General features: G+C 39.5%; 1 protein-coding gene across 9 annotated transcripts in view; it reads right to left on the minus strand.

Moving 5' to 3' along the window:
• WWOX (WW domain containing oxidoreductase) overlaps positions 1–24,469 on the minus strand; it is a 524,615-nt gene that overhangs the window by 311,761 nt on the left and 188,385 nt on the right. For 2 of the 9 annotated variants that reach the window (XM_067302450.1, XM_067302451.1), the window contains exon 9: positions 11,023–11,112. The exons of the other annotated variants lie outside the window; for them this stretch is intronic. In XM_067302450.1, the coding sequence (XP_067158551.1) occupies positions 11,050–11,112 (63 nt within the window). In that variant the 3' untranslated portion in view covers positions 11,023–11,049. The remainder of the gene's footprint in view (positions 1–11,022; positions 11,113–24,469) is intronic. 9 annotated transcript variants of the gene reach the window in all.

The raw sequence follows: 24,469 nt of genomic DNA on the forward strand, positions 1-24,469 counted from the left end.
CCAGGGAGCACTAGGTCTCATGTTACAAAGCATCTACAATTACAGAACACTTTCCAAAATGCTAACAATAAATCTAAAACAAAAATCAATACTATTAATTTGTGAGATGGATGCTAAAAAAATCAAAGCTGCCATCATTCAAAAGTGTTAAGACATAAACACAATGAAAATCATAAATATGCTTTAAAACTCAATCAAAAAAATACCAGTTACAATTTTTTCTAATCTAGATTTAAAATCCATTTTGCTTATTTATTCCTATGAAAAAGGATACAGCAGTTGAATTCTGAATTATGTTAACGCATATTTTCCCTGACATAGAAAATGTTGGCTTAAAGCCCAATGAATACAATAGCCACATGTTCACAATCTTTAATTATCCAATTAATGTAGTGTCATTTTTGCAATTAGCTCAGATGACCATATGTAACTTTTTCCAAACAGCTCTTTCTTACTATGACCAGAATGCCGAATGTACCAAAATGTATTTATATTAAATGCCCAACTTGAACATTAAAAGGACTTGTGTAATTACCTATGTCGAACATAGCATGACTTGCACTAGTAGACTCTTTTCCACGACGGTTTTAGTTTCCTAAGTAAGGCCGATTTTGGTGGCTAGGTTTGATCCAAATGGCACGTTTTGTTTTCTCCTGCGACGTTAAGACAGCAAGGTCCTGACGAGGTCAGAGCACAGCTGTCAAAAACCAGTTGTGGTGGTTTCTCTAGCTAAAAAGTGAAAGCTACGCTCTGGAGGAAATGGGGACGAGGAGGCACATGACATCACACCTTCCTTTTTTGAAGCAAAATGTGTTGGCCGCTGTTGGAGAGAAATTGGCTCACATGGAGCCAGTAGGAAAATGGGCTTCCCTGGAAAAGTCTGATTCAGCGCGCAAGGGCTTCTGTATTTCTTACTCTTTTATAGTAAGAAGTTCTGTGTATTCTCACTGATTCAGGATCTGGTCCAAATACACCTCTCCTAGGTGCTCTGATCATACAAATAGCATAAAAAAACACTAACAGCAAACAGAGATTGGCAGAACTGATTCCTGAGTTCAGTAAAATGAAATGCAATGGAAAGCATGAGATGAAAGCAGAGTGTCTGCTGGAAATTAATACAAATTTTTTTCTTTATTATCTGGCCATCACTGTATTAGGCATAAAATAAATTCAGGGAAATTATTTTCTCCTTAGGACACTCAAATTATAATCACAAGTGTACAGATAACTGTTGAAGAAGGAAAAGGAAAAAAACAAGTGGTGCATAAGATACCTCAAATTTCTATTGTTTATATAGCTGTATTTAGATAAAGGTATACATACAGAACTAAACACAGGTCTTTAATTCTCCTTAATTAGCAAAAAAACACAAGCATTTTAATGTAAAATTCATATGAACCTAAATGAAACATTTTCTGTCACTATATTTTAGGAATATCAAAACTGCTGAATTATAAGACACATTGTTACAGATAAATTTATTGGTAATAAAAATATTATTTTGGCATCCTTTGTTCTGTCCTTCATTTTGACTATTTGTGCATATTTTACAGGGCCTGCTTTATACCAGGGCTTTTCAGGAAAAGAAATGCAGACCAAATACAGAGGCTGGCCTCTGGTCTGCGATACAAACTATAGCTTCTGAGACATGTTTGCTATCAGCCACAAATCTGCTGTAACAGTTGGACATGCTTTCTAACAAGACTTGTGAAGGGTCCTTCACATTACACCCCTACAGACTCGAAATGCTGGCGGAGCAGAGCTACCTCAAGTCACTCTTAAACAAGATAAGGTCTTCTGAAAAGAAGGGCAGTTATCAGCAATCCCCCAGGAGGGCTGGTGGTATCCTGAGGGACAGAACCCTTTTTTGGTGATAAAATAGCTTTTTAACTTGACTTCTACCATACATTCTCGGATAAAATTAATAAACCCTTCAAACTCTGGAGCCCTAGCGCCTCGGATTCCCACGGCAGAGATGCAAACGTGTCCCTCTGTGCAGGGGAGTGAAAAAGCGTTAGAAATGCCTGCCCGGGCACGTATTCTGGCCATAGCAACGAACTCCTGCATGCAGGTATGTCCCGGGAAAAGTGAAAAATGCCTGGATGCCCCCCTTGATGTTAAAATTCACTATAGCAGGGTCTTCTCTGCAGAAGTTTGTTTGAAGAACGAAAGGATAGAAGAAGGTGCATTTATAAGACTCTTGCAGATTACTCTGATTACTACCCTCCTTTCAAACACAGAGTATATTGAAGCCTCTTTAAAAAATTCATACAGTAGAATCATTCTATGCAACCGTAAGAAGAAAACTGTCAGACAACATTCCCAATTCAATATTACATTGTGCTTCAAGAAAAGATTTCCATATATTCTAGATTAAAAAAAGACTCATAAATAAATGATAATCCATTGCTTGCACTGAAAAATGAAAAATAATTTTCTGTTTGCATTTTACTCTGCAGAGTAAAATTTAATCTCTCTTTTAATATAGCCTTTGTATATACAGAGAAGTAAAAAGATGTAACCTTATGAAAATTGATTTTTTTTTACATGGTTAAAAATATTTCTATCAGTGTTTATCTAGAAATCTTACTTTTATGAGTGCTGGGATATATCACATATTGATAACTTAAACACGTTATTCCAAACAAATTATGATAATGTACTTTTTTTTTTTTAAGAGAAGGGAAAAAGAACTAAGTTTTTAACACTGAGCAGGACAGAGACAGTGATGAAGAAAAGGAAAGAGTTTATTGCATTTGGTCACAATTCAGCAGAAATCTTTTAGCAATTTTTAAGAATTTATTGTAAAAAAAGACTTCTATTTATTTTACATACATCTAAAGTAACATAAACATATTACTGTATATGTGTGTAAGTATGTGTGTGTATATTTATAATCAGTTTTAAGTGATGTGTTAGTATTGCACAGAATATAAATGCTACAGTACAAATGGCCTATAGCTCAGTTCACAGGCAAGATTAGAAGTATATGAACCTTTGGGGTTTCTTTTAGTTGATACCAAAACAAAATAAAATAAAATAAAATGCTGGTTCTTATTCAACAACTTTTTAAAGAACTTGAGCCTTTTTTAAGCAATGAAAGAAGTCTCCCTGGTAGTTTTTAAAGTGTCAGAAAAACGCTAGGCGATTCCCACCAAAGCAACCTGGTTTCAGCGCGGGCACAGAAGGCAACGGCACAGCAGGGCGAGAGCCCGCAGGGCGGCGGAGCGAGGCGGGCGAGCGGCCAGCCTTCCTCCCGCGCCGCCCGGCGTCGGCACGCGGCCGCCACGGCCGCCGCTCGCCCCGAGGCCGCTCCGCTTTCTCCGAGTGGCTCAGCTTCCGCTGAAGCGGGTGCCGGGCCGCCAGCGCCTAGGCAAAAGGCTGGCTCTCGCGCACCGCGCTCCTCCAGCAGCGCTTCTGCCGGCCGAGGTAGAACAAGAAACGCAGCGCCGTCGCTGTCTGCGCGGCAAATCCGGGGCACGGCCGCCCAGAGGCTCTTCCGGCGGGCTGCAAGGCAGAAAGCGTGAGCCGAGCGCGCCGCTGCGTTCGGTTTGGCAGGGAGCAGCCGAGCAGTCCTGGCGACGAGCAGGCGGAGCGCTGCCTGCCCGGCCAGCACGCTGGGCACAGGACGCCCTGCCTGCGGGGCTAAAGCTCAACCTCTTCCGCAAAGCAAACAGCGCCGAGGAAAGGCTGAAACCGTGAAACCCCGTCGCCCTGCTGACGAGGCACCGTAGGACGTGCGAGAGGTGAACTCCCATCCCTCCGGCTTGCGCCAGAGCTGGACGTCCCACGTGTGACCTCTGAGCAAGGACAGTATTCCTCCCTGCTTTAGGGGACTGCTGCAGCTACCACCACTTTTCTTCTCCAGCTTAATTTATTTGACAACCTACCTCTGATGTGTGAAGAGTTCTGGGGTCACTGAAAATATGGTGCTTCCTTCCCTCCTAGAATAATTTACTGTCTTTCTTAAATATACCCGCCTGCTTTAAGCCTCGCCATCGGTTACTTCCACCACTGAGTCCAGGACAGAATGGCGTTTTCCTGTAACCGTGACGTGGGGGCCCGCATCTGCCATCCTTCTGGGCCACAAACGTAAAGGCCGAGGAAGCTGCAAGTCTAAAAACGTTGAAGCTCTGTAATGACTATTCCCACGTCTGAGCTCTGGCCCTGCAAATGACTCCCTTTCAGTAAAATACCCAGGCAGGCAGGTGCATTTTACAAACTGTATTACATAAGCAGTTATCTGACCTGGAAGCATGTTAGGAAAAAAGCATAAGCAGCTCCTAACAGGATGTTGTCAACGCACATACGTTGCAGCAACGTACTGTTAGTTGAGCTTGCATCTATCTATAAGAGCATTTTCAAAAGTGTGAAAATTATTTTAAAATGGCACAGAACGGCAGCATTTTACACGGGGATGCTCACTAATGGAATTACTCTTATTATTGCAGGAAGTGCTAATTTTCCTGCTCACTGGGACCTTAACAAAAATGCTTTATTTTGTCCCTAATTGTGATTAATCAGTGTGGCACTGTGAATGGCAGCAATTCCTTTCCAAACACGGCGATTTTGAAAATTTGGCGAAGTGCAGACATTTTGCTTTGCAAATTACTTTGCAATGGTACTGTGTAGTAAAAGGAAGCAACAGAACTGCAAGCAGAAAAAAGACCTGCAGGAGCCCGAGCGTTGCGGCCAAGTTGGGCCTGGGCAAACCAGGCCGTCACCTGCAACGGCCTCAATTCTGCTGCCCATTGCAGCGCGGGAAAGCTGAGCACAGCTAACGCTGGCATTGCGTGAGGATGTAAGGGAGGTGGCGGTCGCTGTACGAGGTCGGGAGCCTTGGTGGAGCCGAGGGACCGCCACGCACCAGGTGTCACCAGCATCTCCTTGCACGGCGCAAGCTCTACCCGAATCTAAATTACTTTGGAGACATTTGAAAACGACCACTGCAATGTCTAAGCACAGCTAATTCCTTATAAACCCTGTATCAACACACGCATTGCTGATAAACAAAGTCTGCTGTAAAATAAAAGGCCAAAAAAGAGAAAAATCATTGCTTATATAATGAATATACCAAATGCAAACATTTCCACTGCTGCTATTAGACAAATTATATTCTTGTTTAATCTTACAAATTTCCAAAGCTGCACAAGTTGGAAAAGCTGCATGGTCACTGGGATATTAATTCTTTAAACAAAATTCAAAAGTCTTTATTATTATTAAAATATAAAACAATATTCAGAGATGTGATATATCTTCAGATATAGCAAAAGCATCGTTTTGTAACCCTTTTGGGTCTGTACAAAGATCCCGGTAATTTTAACGGGCCATATACGCTAGGAATAAGGCACAACGATCTCACTGCAATGGTGCGTACTAGATGACAATATTGTTCCGCGATCCAGCCTGGATTACTTGTCTGTTTGTGTAAGCCAGGATTTTTCCTAACCAATCAGAAGAACAATTTTCCTATTATTGCATAACTAATAGAGAATAATAATAATAATAATAATAACTGGACCTCAACAGTAAAAGCAATATTCTTGTTGCCAGGGCTTGTTCAAAACTGGCCCTTAAACTTAAAAAATGAAAGTAATAGAGAAAGTTTATGATACACTTACTGAATTCAGTGCCTGATAGTAACACCATTTACCTATTAGCTTTCTAGCGCTTGTTTCTAAGAACGTGGACATTCTCTTTTTGCCATATATATTCAGTAAGCATGCAGATACGATAGCCTCGTAGACAGGCAGCTTGTTCCCAGACAGAATTTCGGGTTTAGGAGCCAAGTTTAGAAACGTGGACTCCTGCAGGCCTGTATCTTGGGGCGCACTAGAAGACTGTACTCAAGCAATTCCTCCTATTTAGCATTTCTCGGAACACAAAACGTCCAGGCTCTGGCGTAGATGCTGCCAGCGTTTCGCGAAAGCGCGTTTCCGGCCACTACTCCAGGTGAAGAGGACTCACCGTCCGGCCATCTGGCCGCGCACATCGGCCCACGCTGCAGCGGCCCGCAAACAGGCGGCGACGGCGATGGCCGCGGCGCCCGACGTACCACTGCCGTGGCACGTGCCCCGTGCAGAATGTAAATAAGACAAGGACTAACGCCGCCCGCGAGCCGCGCAGCCCCGAGGCTGCCGTAGGCTGTAGCATAGCAACACATTTTCCATTACACCCGGAGATTAATAAGCCTCATGGAGACCTGGAAAATCTGACAGAAAACAAGGGCAATACGATGCTCATTTCTGTTCCATTAAACACGGGATGAGCTGATGGATCTCTCCACACTTTGTCCCTCCATACTGTTAATGGCTCTTTATTATTCACCACGGGTGAGACTGCGTAACCTCCGCTCACTCTGGCGAGCATTTGCAGAAGTAGTCCCACCGGCAACGGCTTCGGAGAGGTTACCCCAAGCATATGGCGCTTCTCGGCTCAAGTGAGAGTCGCTGAATCCGACCACGGAAAAGGCTCTCCAAAGGATTTTAGTAACACGCAGATAGTCAGAGAAGGGCACTTTAGTACTCTAGTTCTTCTAGTGCAGTTATAAAACACTCTCATACTACTTCTGTTTGTTTGTTTGTTTGTAACTTAGTAACTAATAAAGAAAAACTCCAGAAACATGCAGAAGTAATAAAACTTTAGAATAGACTAAGTGAATAGTGATAGCTATGTGGTACCACTACGTGTGCTGGGCTGCCAGTTTGCACACGCAAAGCTTCACGTTTGAACTCCGAGAGTCAGGTGGTTTTTCTGACCAACTGTAAGTGAACAGCAAAGATTGAGCATTTCATATAATAGGGATCAATACATAAGTTACAAAACAATAAGACATCCATCCAATAAATACAATTAATAAACCAGCTTGGGAAAATGACCATCTGCTTGTAGATATTACACAAATGGGAAAATGGGACAATACATAAAATAAATCACTGTGGATTATTTGTTCAACTATGGTTTAAGGCTAAAAAACCAAGATTAATAAGGCCAATCTTTCCAATTCATATCAGAAAACAGATTTTAAAGAAAGCTTTAGCAAAGTGATGTATAAATTATATGTTCAGAATTATAAATTATATTTCCCCAGGTAATCATGGTGATTACACAAATAGTTTCAGAAATAACATTGGCATCAGTTAGCTTTCTAAACACTCAACAGACAACTTTACAAGGGGAATTGTTGTAAACAATACAATGCATTATACGAGGACAGTGACATGTATCGCTAAATTGCAGTATACAAAACCACACAAGGCTCTAATTTTCAAGCAGAATCCAAGGCTAAAGTGGGCCCTATAATCACTGTGGGAGACTTAAACATTAGGCCTTTTGCTGCAGGACAGAGACATCTTTTAAGAAGCTGAGATGGGAGCAAAGCCTCAAAGGTTTACCTATGTCAGAAGCTTGAAACCTAGACCATCGATGGCAGCACACCAGGAAATTAAAGGTATGAAAGTAAAAATGTGACATACAGTAAAGTCAGTCAACTCCATATGCTGAAGATGTCTGGGATTCCTCAGATACGTATACAATAATTTGACTTTGGTGAGGAACAATATTAATCAAAATACATGAAAAGTTTCAGTTCAAACTGCATGAGATTGTCAGGTCACAAACACAACGTGCCTAAGCAGGCGGGCTGGAAATGTTTGGTCTTCCAGAGCCCTACGCTAGAAGACAGACACATCTGCCGAGGGATGCGAGAGAAGGGGTGCACATCAGTGCACTCTGTATCACAAAATCCTTTATCAACTAGGAAAACAAATAAGCAGAGGCCTAATAAGCCATCAGTCCAAGAAGTACCAAATCTCCAGTCCAAAGTGTTCAGCCATGAGACCAAATTCCCACATCGAAAATACAGAAAGGGGAAAAATTTTCCTTGCGTGCAGATCCCGAGTACAAACAGTGGGTGATAAGCAAAGCCGGTGCCAGTCTCAGCCTTAAACTACATTTAAAACGGAGAGTAAAGGTAACCAGCACATGTGTACAAGATAATCCATTAAAGATTCTTGAGGTAGTGCCAAAAATTTTTATGTCTGCACAGCTTGGCACAGTGAGCTCCAAAAACCGAATAGTAAAATAATGAAAAGCAGAAAAGCAGGAAGGTTTGGTTAAAAAAAAGTGATGAGGAATAAATTGATAAAAAGACATGCTTCTGTCCGTGAGTTAAAAACTGGCTACTTCCCCTGCAAAGAAGCTGAAAAGGAGAAAGGGGAATGTAAAAATCTGAGAGCAGCGCAAGAGCCTGGATGATATGGCCAGGGGATATCGGTGCTGTCGGCGTGCGGGCAAAACGCTCCCGGTATCGTCGCGGAGGAACCCCCGAAGCCAGCGCTCCCCGCCGCTCCCCGCGCGTGTGCGTGGGTGAAGCCATTTGCAGGCAAGCGCTCACATGTCTATCTTTGTCTTCAGCCTTTGCAAACACATTCCCCACGGACTATGAACAAGAACTGTAATTTCCCAAAGACAGGAAAAAAATGCTTTACAAGTGTCTCTGTTAGCAAGGCTACTTAAAGAAACACTTGTTTCAATGTCACTAATTTCTCTGAAGCACCACAGCAGCAAACTTCTGAAGACAGAATGATACCCAAAAAAAAAAAAAAAAAAGTAGATTCAAGTGACAGCTGAAGAATTGGGGTGATCTGCAAGAAACGGCACAAACTGAGCGAAGAGAAAAGCAGGTGGATTAGCATCGCCTTCCTGTACGCTTGGGGTCACCAAGATGAATGTGCGTGAGACTCTTTTGTCCGTTTGTGCTATAATTTCACACGCTAAGAACAAAATTGTGCTCTCTGATATGCTCGTGGAAGTCCCCCTGGAATCAATGTGAATTACACGCCTGCATCTAAGGGCAGAATTTGGTCCTAAGTCATTAGTTAGAAGTCTCTGCTGAAGCTCTGCAGAGAACAGGGGGTTTCGGAGGACGACGAGGATCAAACCGACGCAGCACACTCGGAGATTTACTCTCACGGGAGACCATCAAATAGGCAGACATTCCCAAAAACCCCATTTGTAAAGAAAAATCTTTACAAGACCAACGTACCACATTAATAGAGGCTGCTTTCAGTTAGAGCAGATATAAAAAGCATTGAAAACAGTGGTGATGTACGTTTAGAGGCGATGAATAAGCCAAGGCTTTCAGACCAACGCAGAGAGCAGGCCGACTACTAACAACCCTTTCTGATGAAAAACAAGACTCAGTGAAAGAAATAACTTGAGTACGGCTATTGTGTGTGTGATGCCCACGGTCATAGGAGTCTTAGATCCATTGAAGAAATGTTGCTAAATAAAAGGAAAACAAGCCAGCACTGTTTCCAGACTGTCCTAACACCAATTCTGTTCTTTGCTAAACTGTAAGTTAGTTGAGTTATTTCACCAAAATTTCCTGCTACATCAGAAGAGTTTTGAGGTCTCAGTTATTGGGAACTGTGCAGTGTTTTGACCTTTGAACAGTAAGCAGAAAATAAGACTAAACTACTGCCTAGGCATTAGTGAATGCCACTGTGGCTGTTTATAGTAAGATCCCACATCTATTTTTTATTCTGAGCTCTAAGCAAGCCATTGATACAAAAATGATTACAACAATATTTTGCTTCAAATGCTTTTACATTTTGAACACCAGTATTTTGGAGTATTATTTGTGTCTGCTGCTACCTTCAGACAAAGCATTCACTTCTGTGATAAGAACAGACTGTTTCCCCTTAGAAATTTCCTGATCGCTTGCAATGCTCGGACTCTAAAGAAGAAATCTTTGCTTCTCATCAATTATAGTGATAAAAATTTTCTTTTGTTTTGATCAAGGACTGACAATACTCCAAAACCATACTGGTTGCAAAGTAACAGCTTCAAAAAAAAAAAAAAAAATCCCCACTATTTAATTCTAAACTCTGCTGTATCTGTTGCAGGATAGGCTGGCATTTGCTGTTAAAGCAGAAAATTACAAGGAGGGCCTAATTGACCCTCTTGTGTCTTTGAAAAATCCTGTCTGTTGTCTCTAATTGACCCTCTAGATACCTTTATGGAACAATGAATGAATCCTCAGTAAATAATGGACGGTGATGATTAATAGCCATGGTTTGGCTGGACCTCTGGCTCACGGAGTTGTGCTACCGAACTTTTTTTTTTTTACCGTCACTGTTCTCTGTACTTGACAAACAAACTGTTTTCAAATAACAAATATACAGTTGTACATAATCTGAAAAGTTAAATAAAACTGAATGCCACCTTATATAATGGTTTAAAAATAAGAATTACTGGCATTACTCAAAATGGCTCTCCACCAGCTCTATTTTCATGTTTCATTTAAACATACAGTAATGTGTCATCATATATTATGTGCTTGATTTAGAAAGAAAAAAAAAATTGACCATAATGGACTCCCCTTACAAGACATCATTTATTTCTTTCCTATGCATAGTAGACCATAATAACAGAATAACACAATCTTGTTTCTTGACTCTTCACTGCAATAAAAATTGATGATACTAAAATACTTCTAGATTGGTTTGATTATAATGCTGCCAGGAAATACTAGGAAAACATCTCCAAATGTCTCTTCTCATATTTAATATCTCTAGTTAATGTTTTCAGGTTTGTCAAATTATAAATAACAACTTGTTAAGTTGCACCATTTCTTTGAAAGACCACAAAGAAATGTTGTTGTGTTTTGAAATTTCACAAAATTTACAATTCAGTAAAAGAATTGGCTCACGGCCAATCCAAGAAATCATATGCAACAACTAGGATTCACAATACATCATCTCTCCTCCTGCACAACAGCATTTTGTGATGCTACTTCTAGAAATTGAAAATCACTTCCTAAAATTGAACATCACATAGTGAATATGTCAATAAAATAATGAGCAAATCAAAATGTTATTGCAATATACATAATGAAAAAAAGGAAGTTCAAACAAATCCACTTTTTCCAGATTTTAGAAATACAGCAAAGATGACCCCTCTTTTTTTAAACGTGAAAAACACCAGTATGGGTTATGTAAGTTTATCCAGATAACTGACCTGACAAAGTAGTTTAGACTCGGCCTTTCAAAAACAGCCAGCGAGGAAGTTCCCACAAGATCTGGAACGCAAAGTACGATTCCAGGTCTCCTGGTGAAAAAACAGATCAACTTTATCTAATATTCTACATCCTAAACGCTCACGGATACAAGTTAGGGACTTGCTGGCCTATTTGTGAACCTTTGCTAATACTAAGTGTAGGACCTGAGGTTCATTAAGCAGCTTTGAACTGATCCGGACAACGCTCAGCGAACCTCAGTAAATACCAGCTAGTTTTATCGCGGGGAAACTGACTTGACCAAGGTCATCGAGAATGTTGTAAATTTAGCCCTTAACTAACCCCAGATTATCTAAAATAGATGAGTGCCTTAAATCCAACAGCAGCAGTTTTCACAGTGGATACTTCAGCTTATTGCAACTAAATTGAAATATAGGAAATGTTCCTTCTAATGCTAAGATTAATAAAATATAAATTTAATCCTGAAAGCAAATCTTACCTTCTCTTTAATGTATAGTTTCTTACAGGCATTATCCTGATCTCCCAGGAAAAGATACCTGTCACTGCTGCTTCACTGGCCATCGCTCTCAATCAAAATCTGAATGTTTTTAGGAAGATTATGCATTTTTGGCTAGCAAAGTTTGATGATGACTATATTAAATTGCCTGTAAATAAGCAATAGCTATGAGGAGAGGTTAACTGGGAAGAAAGAATATCTCATAAATTCATTGATTTAGTGTAGGTGTGGCATCCTTTGGAGAAAAATCTAAAAAAAGCAGTTTAAGTCAACCTATTACTGGAGTTGTAAAAGGTAGCAATGTGATACAACATTTTTTAAAGTAGTATATATACACCACTTTACCAATTTCACAGAATCACAGAATAGTTGGAGTTGGAAGGGACCTTTGGGGATCATCTAGTCCAGCTCCCCTGCTCAGGCAGGATCAGCTCAAGCGGGTTGCCCTGGACCATGTCCAGTTGGGTTTTGAATATCTCTACAGATGGAGACTCCAGAACCTCTCTGGGCAACCTCTCTCGTGTTTGATGACTTTTACAGTAAAAAAAAGTTTTGTCTTATGCTTACATGGAATCTCCTGTATTTCAATTTGTGCCCATTGCCTCTTGTCCTTTCACTGTGTACCATGAGAAGAGTCAGGCTCCATCTCCTTTACCATCCCCATCAGCATACACATATCAAATTTCATCCAGTATAAACCCAAGTGTAAGTTAAAGATGTGTTTATGATCTCACATCCAAGTAAGAGTCATTTATTTACACACAATTATCCAATTTGCATGTTTAAGAATAGTAGTCATTAACAGAAAATAAGTGTACAACTGTTACATGCAAATTGGTGAGGAACTTGCTTCAGACCCAGAAACCTAAATACCAAAACATCCTGCACCTCCGCACCTCCGTCACTGGGCTTGGGCGAATAGCAGAATGTGACTGTGTGCGCTCAGTACATAATACAAATACAAACAGTATGTTTGAATGTGCCACAATTATAAATTATACTAATTACTCACTCTCAGCAGGTGCACTGTGTTGCTGCGTTGTGCATGCTACGCACTTGGTGCGCAAAGCCTACCAGTTGCTTTTGTGATTACTATAAACCGTGCAAAAAAATAAGCAGAGAAGCTAATTTCCTTGCTTGACCTATAGTAAATATAGGAAGTGAATTTATGTAATAACAAACCAATAAACCAAAATATAAATATAATCATATAACTGTATTTACAACTACTTTAAAAGTTCTTATTTATTATGATTCAGATACAGTAGAAGATACATATACTCTGGTGGGAACTTTCATGACAATAGGTAAATTCATATAAATCATATTACAATTTACGGTAGGAAGTTGTTTGTCTAAACAGTAGAAAAATGTAGCCTTTGTACAACTGGGGTTAAACTAATTCTGCTTTAATGAAAAGCAAAATTTCCATACAGCTTTGTTATCACAATAAATATGGGTCTTAGGCTCTTTCATAGTCATTCCCATTGCGCCCCCACAGCCTCATCTGCTTCCACTAACATCACTGTATAAAGCACGTTTTTCATTTAATATGAGGAATAATATAGCAATTCAGTCATTAGGACTGTTTCAGTGCGCACAGATCACCGAGTATGATAGATGGTTACACTTCAACTAATTTTTGTTCTCAACAGCATAGACTGAGCCCAAACGTTAGAAACCTGATTCAATTAGAAACCTGACTGCTGAAATACCAAGTATTGTTTTAGTTATAAACCTGAACACAGAAATGAAAACTGGTTATTTCTCTTCAGCTTTTAAAAATATATATTTGGCCCCAACTATTCTCTCAGAAAAATAACACAGCATATGCACAAACATTTTCATCGTCAGTAAAGCTTTGCAAACTCCAGAACAGTCATAAATGGATTTCCAGGACTAAAGAGTTGAAAGTACAGTTTCCATCCATCTCTTAAATTAAAAGTTGTTACTTATGGTGCTGATAACGGAACAGGCTCGAGTTCACCTTGTCGGACACTTCCCCTTTCAAGGTTTCAGCCTAGCTGCTCATAGCTTGAGCAAACTCTAGTTGTTCTGACTGCAATTTCCTATTACAGAGGTCCGTGTGGAGCACAGCGACGTGGGAAAGTTTCAGCAAACGTGCTTTCATAATTTCCAAAAAGCCAGCAAGGGAAAAATACATTATTTTCAGAACCTAAAGAAACGTCTTGCAAGTGTTTTCTGGGAAACCTCCAGGTCCCCCCGGCTGCGAGGGACCTCGTAAGTCACCCGTTCCAGCCGAGGCTGGCTGCGGCAACACGACACCTCGCTGCTGCTGAGACGCAGCCTGCTAAAGCCCCGGCGTGAGTGCAATGCCAGGGGCCAGTCTGCAAAAGCCAGAAGCCCTCTCCCACTCTGGTAATACTAAATGCAGGAAATGAGAGCTTTGGTTAAGCCAAGAAGGAGGTAGAGTGAAAGAAAAGCAGAACAAAGTTTTACAGGAAAGTAGAGTGGAACAAAAGGTGTAAAAGACGAGCTGAAGCTGCAAGGGATGACTCAGGATGGGAAAGGCAGAGACAGAGAGCTGCGAAAGGGTAGGACAAAAGAAGAAAAGGTCAGAGGAACTGCTGGGAAAAGAAATCAGACTTTGGGAGGAAAAAAATAAAAAAATGGGAATATCAGAACACTTTATTTCAAAACCTGGATAGAATACACAATACAGTTAAGCATTTCTCTCATTTCACAAGTATTTTTTAAGTAAACGTATATATGTCTCTAGTCACTCTTTGGTGGTTTGTTGATACAAAGAAATGGAACCTACTATTACTGTTAGAAGTGATAAGTTTAGCTCAAAGGACAGTGTCAGTACTTCAAAGAAAGGAACCAAAACAGTAATACTAACAACTCCTGGAGGTTTTCTACCTTTCTCCCATCTTCCTAGCACCCATTATAAATTAAAATAATTTAGCAATAAAGCCCTTAAACTTTAGAAAATATCAAATGTAGATTGTTTATGAAGTTTTAATTCAGTCCCTTGGTGTGTGCAGATTCTTATAAAAATTTTAATTACATGAGAACACTTGACTACCTTGTTTTGTCTCTTTTTTTGTATTAGCCCAGGTGTTTTTAGATAATTATTCTACTAAATATATGCCATCATTTAATATACTTATCCATGCCTACGTTTCCAGCAGAAACACTTAAAGGATCATATTCAGTGATTATGTTAATATTTCTACCACTTTCTTTTCAGCATGCAGTACATTACATAAATCCGCATATACTTTAGCAAGAAACAAGTTTAATAAAAAAGGCCTCTTCAGTCAAACATCTTGGACTATCCCCAGATATCTGCTGCTGCCAGGTGACTGATTTAAGAGATGGACAAAAGCAGACACACAAAAGTAGAGATACTATGATTAATGGATGATCCACATTCCCCTGAACTGCATATCATGACTTAATGTGAAACCCTGAAGAGATTAAAGGCAGGAATTACATTATCATGAATAATATAAAAAAGTGATATTCTGTTTAAAAGCTTTTGAGTGCTAGTGAGTTGAACAAATATATTAACACAGCTTCCCAAGATGCAGTCAGGTTGAATGTTACCCAGAATTTATTTTGAAATAAGCTTTATGCATCTCACATGCGAAGTACAAGTCTATTTGTGACTGCCACCAAAGCTATTAGCATGTAGATTTTAATTCTTTCCTCACTTATATCAAGCTTACATTGTCTGCATTGTCCTTCTTTTAATAATGGGAACTTCTCCCAATTACATATGAAGCACATCTCGATGCTGCAGGTACAAGACACACACACAGATATATAGCTAAGCTTTATTCCCTCACTTCATTCTAACTTGAAAAACTCTGCCTCCTTGTTATAGTAGCATAGTAATATGGCTGTTGCATCGTATTTCTTAGTATTGAATTCATACACAGGGGTTTAGAGGGCATTTAGCTTTTCATATTATTTGAATCATATCAGTTGAAAATTTGTATTGGAATTATTCAGGCAGTATGTAAAGCTCTTCTATAAAAGATAGCTGTACATTAACTTACAATTAAATGACGGTTTTAATGAAGTTATAGTGTGTGACAGGTTAACGGACTGATGCTGAAAGGCAAATGCCGAAATGAAGCCAAGACGTTTATTTTCAAACTGACAAATCTTAACTCAACCATAACATATAGTTCCATTAACATTATAGTTATTACACAAAATAATTTAGTTGAAAAAAATAAGTAACAGACCAAGCTGCCAGACCACCAGGAGAGACCCTCACCTCACATGGTCCATGAAAGACAAACCGAGCCACCACGTCAGCCCCACGCAGGGCTGGTTTGAAGACTTGGAGAAAGGGCTACAAATGTAGAACCAGCCGCTCGAACCCCAGCTTTCTCCTCAATGACGGCACTGCTTTTAGGTGCCTTTCCCTGTATTAAGCTCAAGCCAACAGACTAGTCATTGCTTAAACATATCAAAAACTGCTAATGGAGACCTCAGCCCTTATCTCTGCTTATTTTTACCCATTCCTTTAGCACAAAGGAGCAGAGAGCTGCTCAGTGAGGGATTTCTCTTTTGGATGGCATTAAAGACATCATTCCTATGGCTGCCAGCAAGTTAGTACCTTAGACTGTGGTGAGATGATTTTGCAGCTCTATGTATTTTCACATAAGGGAATGAGATGTTTAGAAAAGCAAACCTTTCCCCCTCTGAAAAAGTCCTTCTGTCCATAAACTCGTTATAAGTGTTTATGCTAAACATTAGCAAACCAGAAAATCTGACAGGATGACCAGCAGGACACAGGGAGGCGAAACTAAGGATCTTCGGCTTGAAATGAATAACAACGCAGGAATAGGCTGATGTACTGCTTTTCTTCATGGCCAGGAAGACACAAAGAAATGACAGAGATGAGAAGTATACTCCTGTAGCAACAGAGTTTTTCAGTAATCGGAAATACAACAGAATGCCCGAAGGGGAAGTGACATACTGAAAAAACTGCCTAAATACATTAATATAATAATGATAATAAAAAATAATAGTAAACAAATAAAATGAACAGCTCCTGGGACCAGCCCTGGGACAGGGATGTCCTCCTCCATGTTACTAGCGCAACTATACTAGAGTGGCTAGCCACCATCAGTAATTACCATACAGCAGCTGTAATTTGGCTCCTGTGAAATGAGTTGTGGTCTCCGGCCGGTTCCTCGCGATCCGCTTTTCCCAACGCAGACTGCAGCCAGACCCAGGTTATTGGGGAGGCAGTGAATGGGCGCGGAGACTGTATCCTTTCACCACTTCGGGTCAGGATGAAATTGCAGTGCTGGGAAACTTGCGCTATGCTTCAAACATTTATAGCCATTAAGGCCAAAAGGGACTCTCTGATCATCTAATCTGACCTGCTGTATAACTCAGACCATAGAATTTCAGCTAGTTACTCCTCCATATTGCACTTTCTTTTTTCCCTTCTCTCCATCTCTTTCTCTCATTCTCTCTCTCTTTTTTTTTTTTTTTAATACAGAGGAAGCTTCAAATTCCCCAGCTGCCAATCCATCACCTTCTAAATATCTTTTTTTCCAAAATCCAAACAAAAGAAAAAGCTTGAAAGGAGGCAGCATCTGCATTTGGCCTGTTGCCCAAGTCTAGTTACCAAATCAATGTCATAGATATGGTAAAAGTAGTACAGATTATATGATCCAAAGTACACTGTAAATGCCTCGGAGTAGGTAAGGAGTTAAACACTAAAATGCAATTGTATTTTAAGGATTAACTTGAAGTAATTTCCAGTCTCCTGCCACCTGAGTTCTAAATGCCTCCTACATACGAAATAACTACAGACGGAGTGTCTCTCAGTACACTCACCCAGAGGTGCAATTTCTGGATTACTGATTGTCCATACATCGCCCAAAGGAAAGCGTGCCATTGTTCACTGAGCTGCTGAAAAGTCTAATAATGTTTCTACTGGATACAGAGATGAATCTCCCCACTCGTCCAAGTCCCGCCAATAATATATAAGAGATGTTTGATAAAAACAACAGAAGTCACATGAGATGTTTTGAGATTCTTATTTTGGAGGAAAGAAGAGAACTCCATCTATGTAATGACTTTTCCCCCCCACTGTTGAAACCAAGTATGTCTATCGCTGTTACCAGCGATAAAGAAAATGAAGGAATGCCAAGGGGTCCAGAGGTAGCCAAGAAATCCCTAATCCAAATATCTGATTTTGCACAATCTTCCCTTAAGACCTCTAAAAAGGCCTTATTCAGATTCATCCTCCCACTTTGTTTCACACTCTTAACTACTGCACAGGTGGGCTCAATCATCTTCTAGAGACTAACCAGGAAAAGAAGGAGTATAACTAAGGCAACTCAGTTAAGTCTCTAAAGATACACAGGATAAATCATCTCCACTGTTCCCATAAGTGAGAAGTGGATACCAGTACTCCCCTAGCTGAGAAGAGTTTTGAGAGTAAATACATCAGAGGCTATGGGATGGCACTAACAAAGGAGGTCATAGTAGAACATTTGAGATAAATAACATTTATGTTTTTTCCTCATAGCTTTTTCCCTCTTCTAATGCTGAATCTTCAATGAGGGAATCCGAACACCAGGAGAGTTCCCATGTAATTGTCACACCAGTGGTTACTCCTCTTTAACTAGTGTCTTTCTTTCCTCTATTACAAGACATTAAGAAGACATATCATCTTTTAAAGAGCAGTCACGAATGAAATGACAAAATACCAAAGAGCAATTGTGCACAAGTCTTTGCTCCAAGGTGGGAAGCGCACGGCAGAATTAGTGCAGTCTCTCCTACAGGAGAGCTCTTCCCTTCACGTTCTCTCCAGCTTCTTCCACGAGGCAGCTCTACCTTTGCTCTCAGCTCAGCACACCTTCTCAGGGAGTTGCTTAATTTTTTGCATCCTAAGACAGGACCCGTATTAGCTCTGTAGCAGCCTTTTCAAGCTAGGTACAGTTTCGGTAAGACCAAGCAGAACGTGGCTTGCAAGAACAAAGTGAAACCCTAAATAAAATGTGGCGTAATTCTAAAATGCACAAAGTATAATGATCCATATAAACTATTTAAATGTTATTAATGTCTCTTTATATTATTTCATCGCATGACAGCTGCTATTTCCTGAAAATTATTTGAAGAATTAAATAAAAACATACGATATGAACACCCACTGTGTGTTGTAACAAATCAAAACTAACTTCTTAGTGTGATGAAACTTTCCACAGTTCTCAGTATTGTAAATTAATGTCGGAGTGGTAAACTGCTTTGGAAACATTGCACGCTGCCTTGATGCCATTTAGTTTCATATTAGTAATATGAGAAGTCTCTACAGTATTTAGAACTGAAACATAAGTGTCTTCATGAAACCTGAATTTTGAGAAATACAATCGTAAAACACTATTATCAGCTGGGTTGATGGAAAAGCACAGTAGACAGTTAAAAAGTTTACATATTCAAAATAAACACGTCTGCCCCGACATAAGCAAGCAAATAGATAAGACGAATAGGACTCATCATAAGGATTCAACCATGAGCTACTTACTATGAAATGAACAGTATCTTCTCTGAGAGGGACTAGTTCTTGAAGCTTTAGGAAGAATGTTGTAGTACTCAGCTTAAGAACTATTTATCAAAAAGATATTTTAACAAATATTTTACATTATTTGGTACATTTTTGTTATGACTATTTCATTAATAATGAACTTACTAAATGCTTGGCCTTAAATGTAGCCATCAGTTTCACAGGCAGCTTTTTTTCCTCTGAACAGTTCTAAATCTGCCATTTCTCAATTTTTGTTGAAAATACAAAAATACAGGTAAAAGAGCTCAAATTATATCCTCTGCACCATTCATTATTTTGAAAATCATCATAATGTCCCAACTTATCAGTTGCTTCACAGATAAGCAACCCTACCATTTTCAGTCCCTCTTTGTTCAATATTTCCTCTTCCGTAACTGTTGCATTGGTTTGGTACGTTCATTTTTCCTCTGCACTCCGAACCTACTCTTATTAAGTGCTGAGAAAAATTTATCACCATTTAAAAATGATGAATATAACATATCAGCAAGTAATATGTTTCTCTACCTTAGCAGAGCATCAAATAGGTGGGGAGCCAAAGTACAAAGCGCCATAGGCCTGCGCTCGCACAGCGCTCCGGGCTGGAAGCGCTGTACGCTGGCCTCTAGCAGAGGCCGAAGGGGCTTCCGATACACACGGCACAGCGTATCCTCACCCAGGGAGACTTCATCTGTTCATTTGTTCTTCTTCTCCCCCTTTAACAGCTGCCAGTACTGATTTCTTGAAACACTGCTATGTTTGCTACTTTTTATAAGTGGCTATGTATACGTATGCCTGCATAAATATTTGTTATTGAAATTATAATCTGCTTCATGATATAAAGTAGAGCAAATTAAAGTTTTTTGGGGTGAGGCAGCGACAGTATTGAAACAAACAAACAAACCCAGAGGAAAAAAAGCCCAACAATGGTCAAATACTATTAAAATAATTTTCCAGCAGTTTCACTAGACAGAGCGTTAGATAAACCTAAGAGTTTTGGAAAATCTCACCCTTTATGTACGATACTAGTTGACATGAACTACACTTGAATAAAAAAAAAAAGGAAATGTCTAGCATCGAATGCAGGGTTTTATGACATTGGGATGAAGAATTACATCTCACCGCTCTCAGTGTCAAAGTTCAAGCCATTGATGGAGTTTAGGGACAGAGGGATCATAACAGAGGTCAAAGAACTCCTCAGGATTTTTCATCTTCTCTAACCTGTCTGACAATTCTGAACCTTCTGGAGAAATAAGGATAAATTGTTTATTTCTTAAATGAACAAATGTGTATGGCTTAAATATAAGCATTATATTCAAGTAATACACATTTTTAGCCTCATCTTATGCCTCATGTTTTATGCTTTCTGCATATTCTGAACTGGCTTTAACACCAGAACTCACAGATAGGCACCAAGATACTTTAGTATTTAAGGTATTTTGAAGACTTTGACACCACTATTTTAACGAAGAACATTCTTTGGACATCAGAAATTATTTTATGCTGTTTGGATTTATCAGACAGTTTATACTATATAATATTTTTCTTGCAGAAACTTGCTTTAAATGATTTTTAAAAGATTAGCTGCTGTGTTTCTACCACAGAACAAAATGCTCCAAAGTACTCCTAAAAATGTGTGGGGTTCTGTCCCCTTCCCACCCCCCCGGCACACTTTTTTTTATTACAAGTAGCTAATTGGTTAGTAAGTCGTACAGAAATTCTTGGCAGCGATATCTTCTGATACAGAAAGCAAAAGCTAAGCTATGACTAACACACCATAACAATTTTCTGCAAGTGGCAAGTCATTTTTTCCGATTTCCCTTCCCAGTGGCACAAGAAAAGCACACGTTCTTCTACTACCTATTCACTGACGCCCTTCTTATCTGATGATGCACTGGTTTGGGCCATTTTCAGGAGCTGCTGTTTAGACAGAAAGGAAGAAATAGTAATATGGGAAAAACATGATAAAACAACTTTTCAAGTGTACCTCTTAGGTACAATTCACTTTGAAATGAGTAGAAATAAATGATTTCACCAACACAGATTCTTATGGTGTATTTTAGAGGTTTTTTCCATTCTTGCAGATTGCAGAGCAACAAATAAAGAAATCCCTCTAAATTAGGGCTTTAAAAATCAGAGGCTACTATAAAGAAACAAGATTAACTTAATCCCCTAACAATACAATTTATGACTAGTAAAGGGTTATGAAAAATTCCATCTAGATGTCGAATATAAGGAAACACAAAGTCTTTGGAGACACATAATGATAAACTGCAGATTGAGCAATAAGCTCAGTGAACAGAATGAACAGTTCAAGAGTTCAGAACATGTTCATTTGAAAGGTGTTCAGCTAAAGAGAAGGGCACGGTCGAGACAAAGGCACCGAAAGGTCATCATTACAGTCATTTCATCTTCATTACAGCGGTGCGGTCGTAGCATTGGTGCACACGCTTACACCCACACTTGCATGTCAATGCACTCTTTTGGAGACGAAACACAAGGAATATTTTTAATACTTAAGTGAATGCTGGCAGGTATAGCCAGTTATAGAAGAACTTGTGTTTTTTAACTCAGTTTTGAAAAATAAGTAGGGCATGAAATATCCCTATTTTCCCATCATGCAAGATCAATTAAAAATTTTAATCTAACAAATATGGCCAACTTTCCCCTTCTTCATCAAATAAGCATAAAACAGAGCCAGAATGGAGTGATTCTGCCGGTCGGACAGGAGCCTGGAACGCACTTATTCATCCAGTTGTTATCTCAGATGCAGTAATCTATAACGAGTCCATGTTTGGACTCCTTGTCGGGAGTTTAAGAGGTCTCAATAACGTGATCAAGTCTGCCTTTTGAAATCAGGAATACCTACTCCAACTGAAACCTCAAGGGAAAACACTGGAAAGTTGCATTCAATAACCCAAAATAAGATTTTGGCTGGAATGTAGATTTGATAACCCTGCTCCTGAAAACAGATGAATAATAACCCATGCAGGAAGCCAAAACCTTGCTTTTATATCAGACCTCATTCAGCACCTGGCATTCTGTCAAAGCACCGGTACGGTATCAGCTCAGAAAGGATAAAATCACTTTAGCAACAAGCAATAGATATTTAGGTGTTCACGGGAGGTCTCCAAACCAAGGTCTTCAAACCTCCTAACCCAACCAACCTTACCTGTACATGTACAGCTGCAGGCTTAGAGATAAAAACATTAACAATTTTTTGCTTTGGTATTTGCACTGCATTTTTCATTAATAATTAACAACAACTGGGAGCTCTAGCACTGTCTTATTTCTAACTCTCTAGAATGCAAACAGACAGGATTTTTTCACAAGAGCATTAAAATAAAAAATAAACTAAAATATATATTTAATGTATATTTTACACCTTATAATTTAGCTACGTATTTTTAAATAAAGCAATCTAACATCAGCTTGCACCAATATATATGCATATTATGGATAAACCAACACATTTACCAAAAAATTAATCTCAGACAAAAACTCTGTTTTAGACAATGGCACTGAGAAGAAAAAAAGACTCATTTTGTATGATAATGGCATTAGAATTTGGCCCACAGTCACACATAATATACTTTACAGCTTTCAGCAGCACTTATTGAACTTTGTCCAATTAAGTGCAATTCCCACAGACTGCAGTATCAATTATAGATGATCTGCACTTTTCAAAATCTGATCAAAATTTGGTATGAAAAAAATTACATCTGCTATTTAGACAACATCAAGCAGCATAGTTGTTATGCCAGATTGATGTCCACTCTCCAGCTCACGCAAAAGAAACCTTTGACACCTCTAGGATGGCTTATGCAAATCCTAATCTTCCAACAGAAGTTAGGGAAATCCATGATATTTAAAATATGCAATTGCATGCCACAGAGAGTAAATATTTATATATTTCATTGTAAAATATCATTCTAGTAAAGGGGAATAGGAAAATTTTAAATGGTTAAAGGAAAAGGAGAAAGTACCTGTAATATACTCCCTAAATATCCCATGGAGCCCGGACGGTCCTTGGTGACAGGTTGGTGCACAGCCCCACAGCATAGCCCAGTTACGACCCAAGAAACACGCCAATTAACTACAACTAATCAACTCTCTCACAAAACAAAAAGTAATAATTCTTTTTCCACCTATTGTTCTTGTTAATTGTCCTTACAGTAATTGTGACAAACATAAGAGCTAAGGTGTAGTAAAAGGAAAAAAATAAAGGATTCTATAAAGAAGCAAACATTAAATTCATGAGTTATCTTGATTCATTTTCTTCATCATACCCAGTTCACGGCTGCAAGAGATCACATTATTTTTAAATATATAAATAAATCCAAAACTAAATCTAGACTTATCTAGATTATGACACACTAGGGAGAAAACAGAAGAGGTCATGAAATCTGAGACTGCTATTTTTTCTCATAATGTAATTACACTTTTGGCTAATGAAATTGCTGCAGTCTCAGAGTAAGGGCTTGCAAGTCAGAGCTCTCACGCTTGCGAGAGATGGGGTAGAGCAACGCTGTTAACCGTTCACAGCGGAGGGACCCACGCTAATCCCCAAGATCCAAACACAACTTACTTTGTTTCTGAACTCCAAGCAAGACTGCATTTGTGATCAAAGCGCCCTTCTAATTACTGTAATAAAAGGAAAATTAGTTTAAGAGAGAGGAAAGTTTGGTAGAGAGAGAAAATATCATTCTGCGCTGCCAGTACCCTCCAAACAGCTGAAAAGAGATAGCGCTTAGCTCAGTGAAGAGAGGCAGCAGCAGAGCAAAGCACTGTGAAAGGAGGGCTGAGCACCCCCGGCCTCTATCCGTACGACTGTATTTCAGTATTCACAGACCTAGCCCAAGCCTCACAGATGGTCTTAGGATCAGGGGAGTCGTTCAAGTAGAGATCTCTAACAAATTAGCCTTGAGAGGCTGAACCACGCTTGCAAGGGACAGGCACTTGAGTGTCTCCGTGGAGAAAGATGGCGGAAGCACTATATTCTGGTCAAAAATCACAAAATCCTAGTCTCGAGTCCTTTTAGAGCTACTATCCTAACATCCCAACTACGGCCTCCCTCAGATGCGGCTAACGCCTTTCACCATGCCACGTTTGCCACTAACTCGTCCTTCCTTTTAAGCAAATGAAGAATGGGATGCTGAAGATTTTCACCTATACCCACGGGAAAAGAATGGAAAACTAAGATTTCTCACTTGGATAAACCTGTCATCCTCTAATTTCACATTGAGAATTAGAGGAAGGGAAAATGTACTGTCTAGCTGCTGCTACTTGCCACTGGAATAAGCCCTTCTACTCCTTGGTAGCCAACAGCACATAGCTTGCAAACTCCCAAGGACAGCCAGCAATTCGGCTCCACGACTGCATCTGAACCGGA

The sequence above is a fragment of the Apteryx mantelli genome, chromosome 10, assembly GCF_036417845.1.
Source record: "Apteryx mantelli isolate bAptMan1 chromosome 10, bAptMan1.hap1, whole genome shotgun sequence".
Taxonomy (NCBI): domain Eukaryota; kingdom Metazoa; phylum Chordata; class Aves; order Apterygiformes; family Apterygidae; genus Apteryx; species Apteryx mantelli.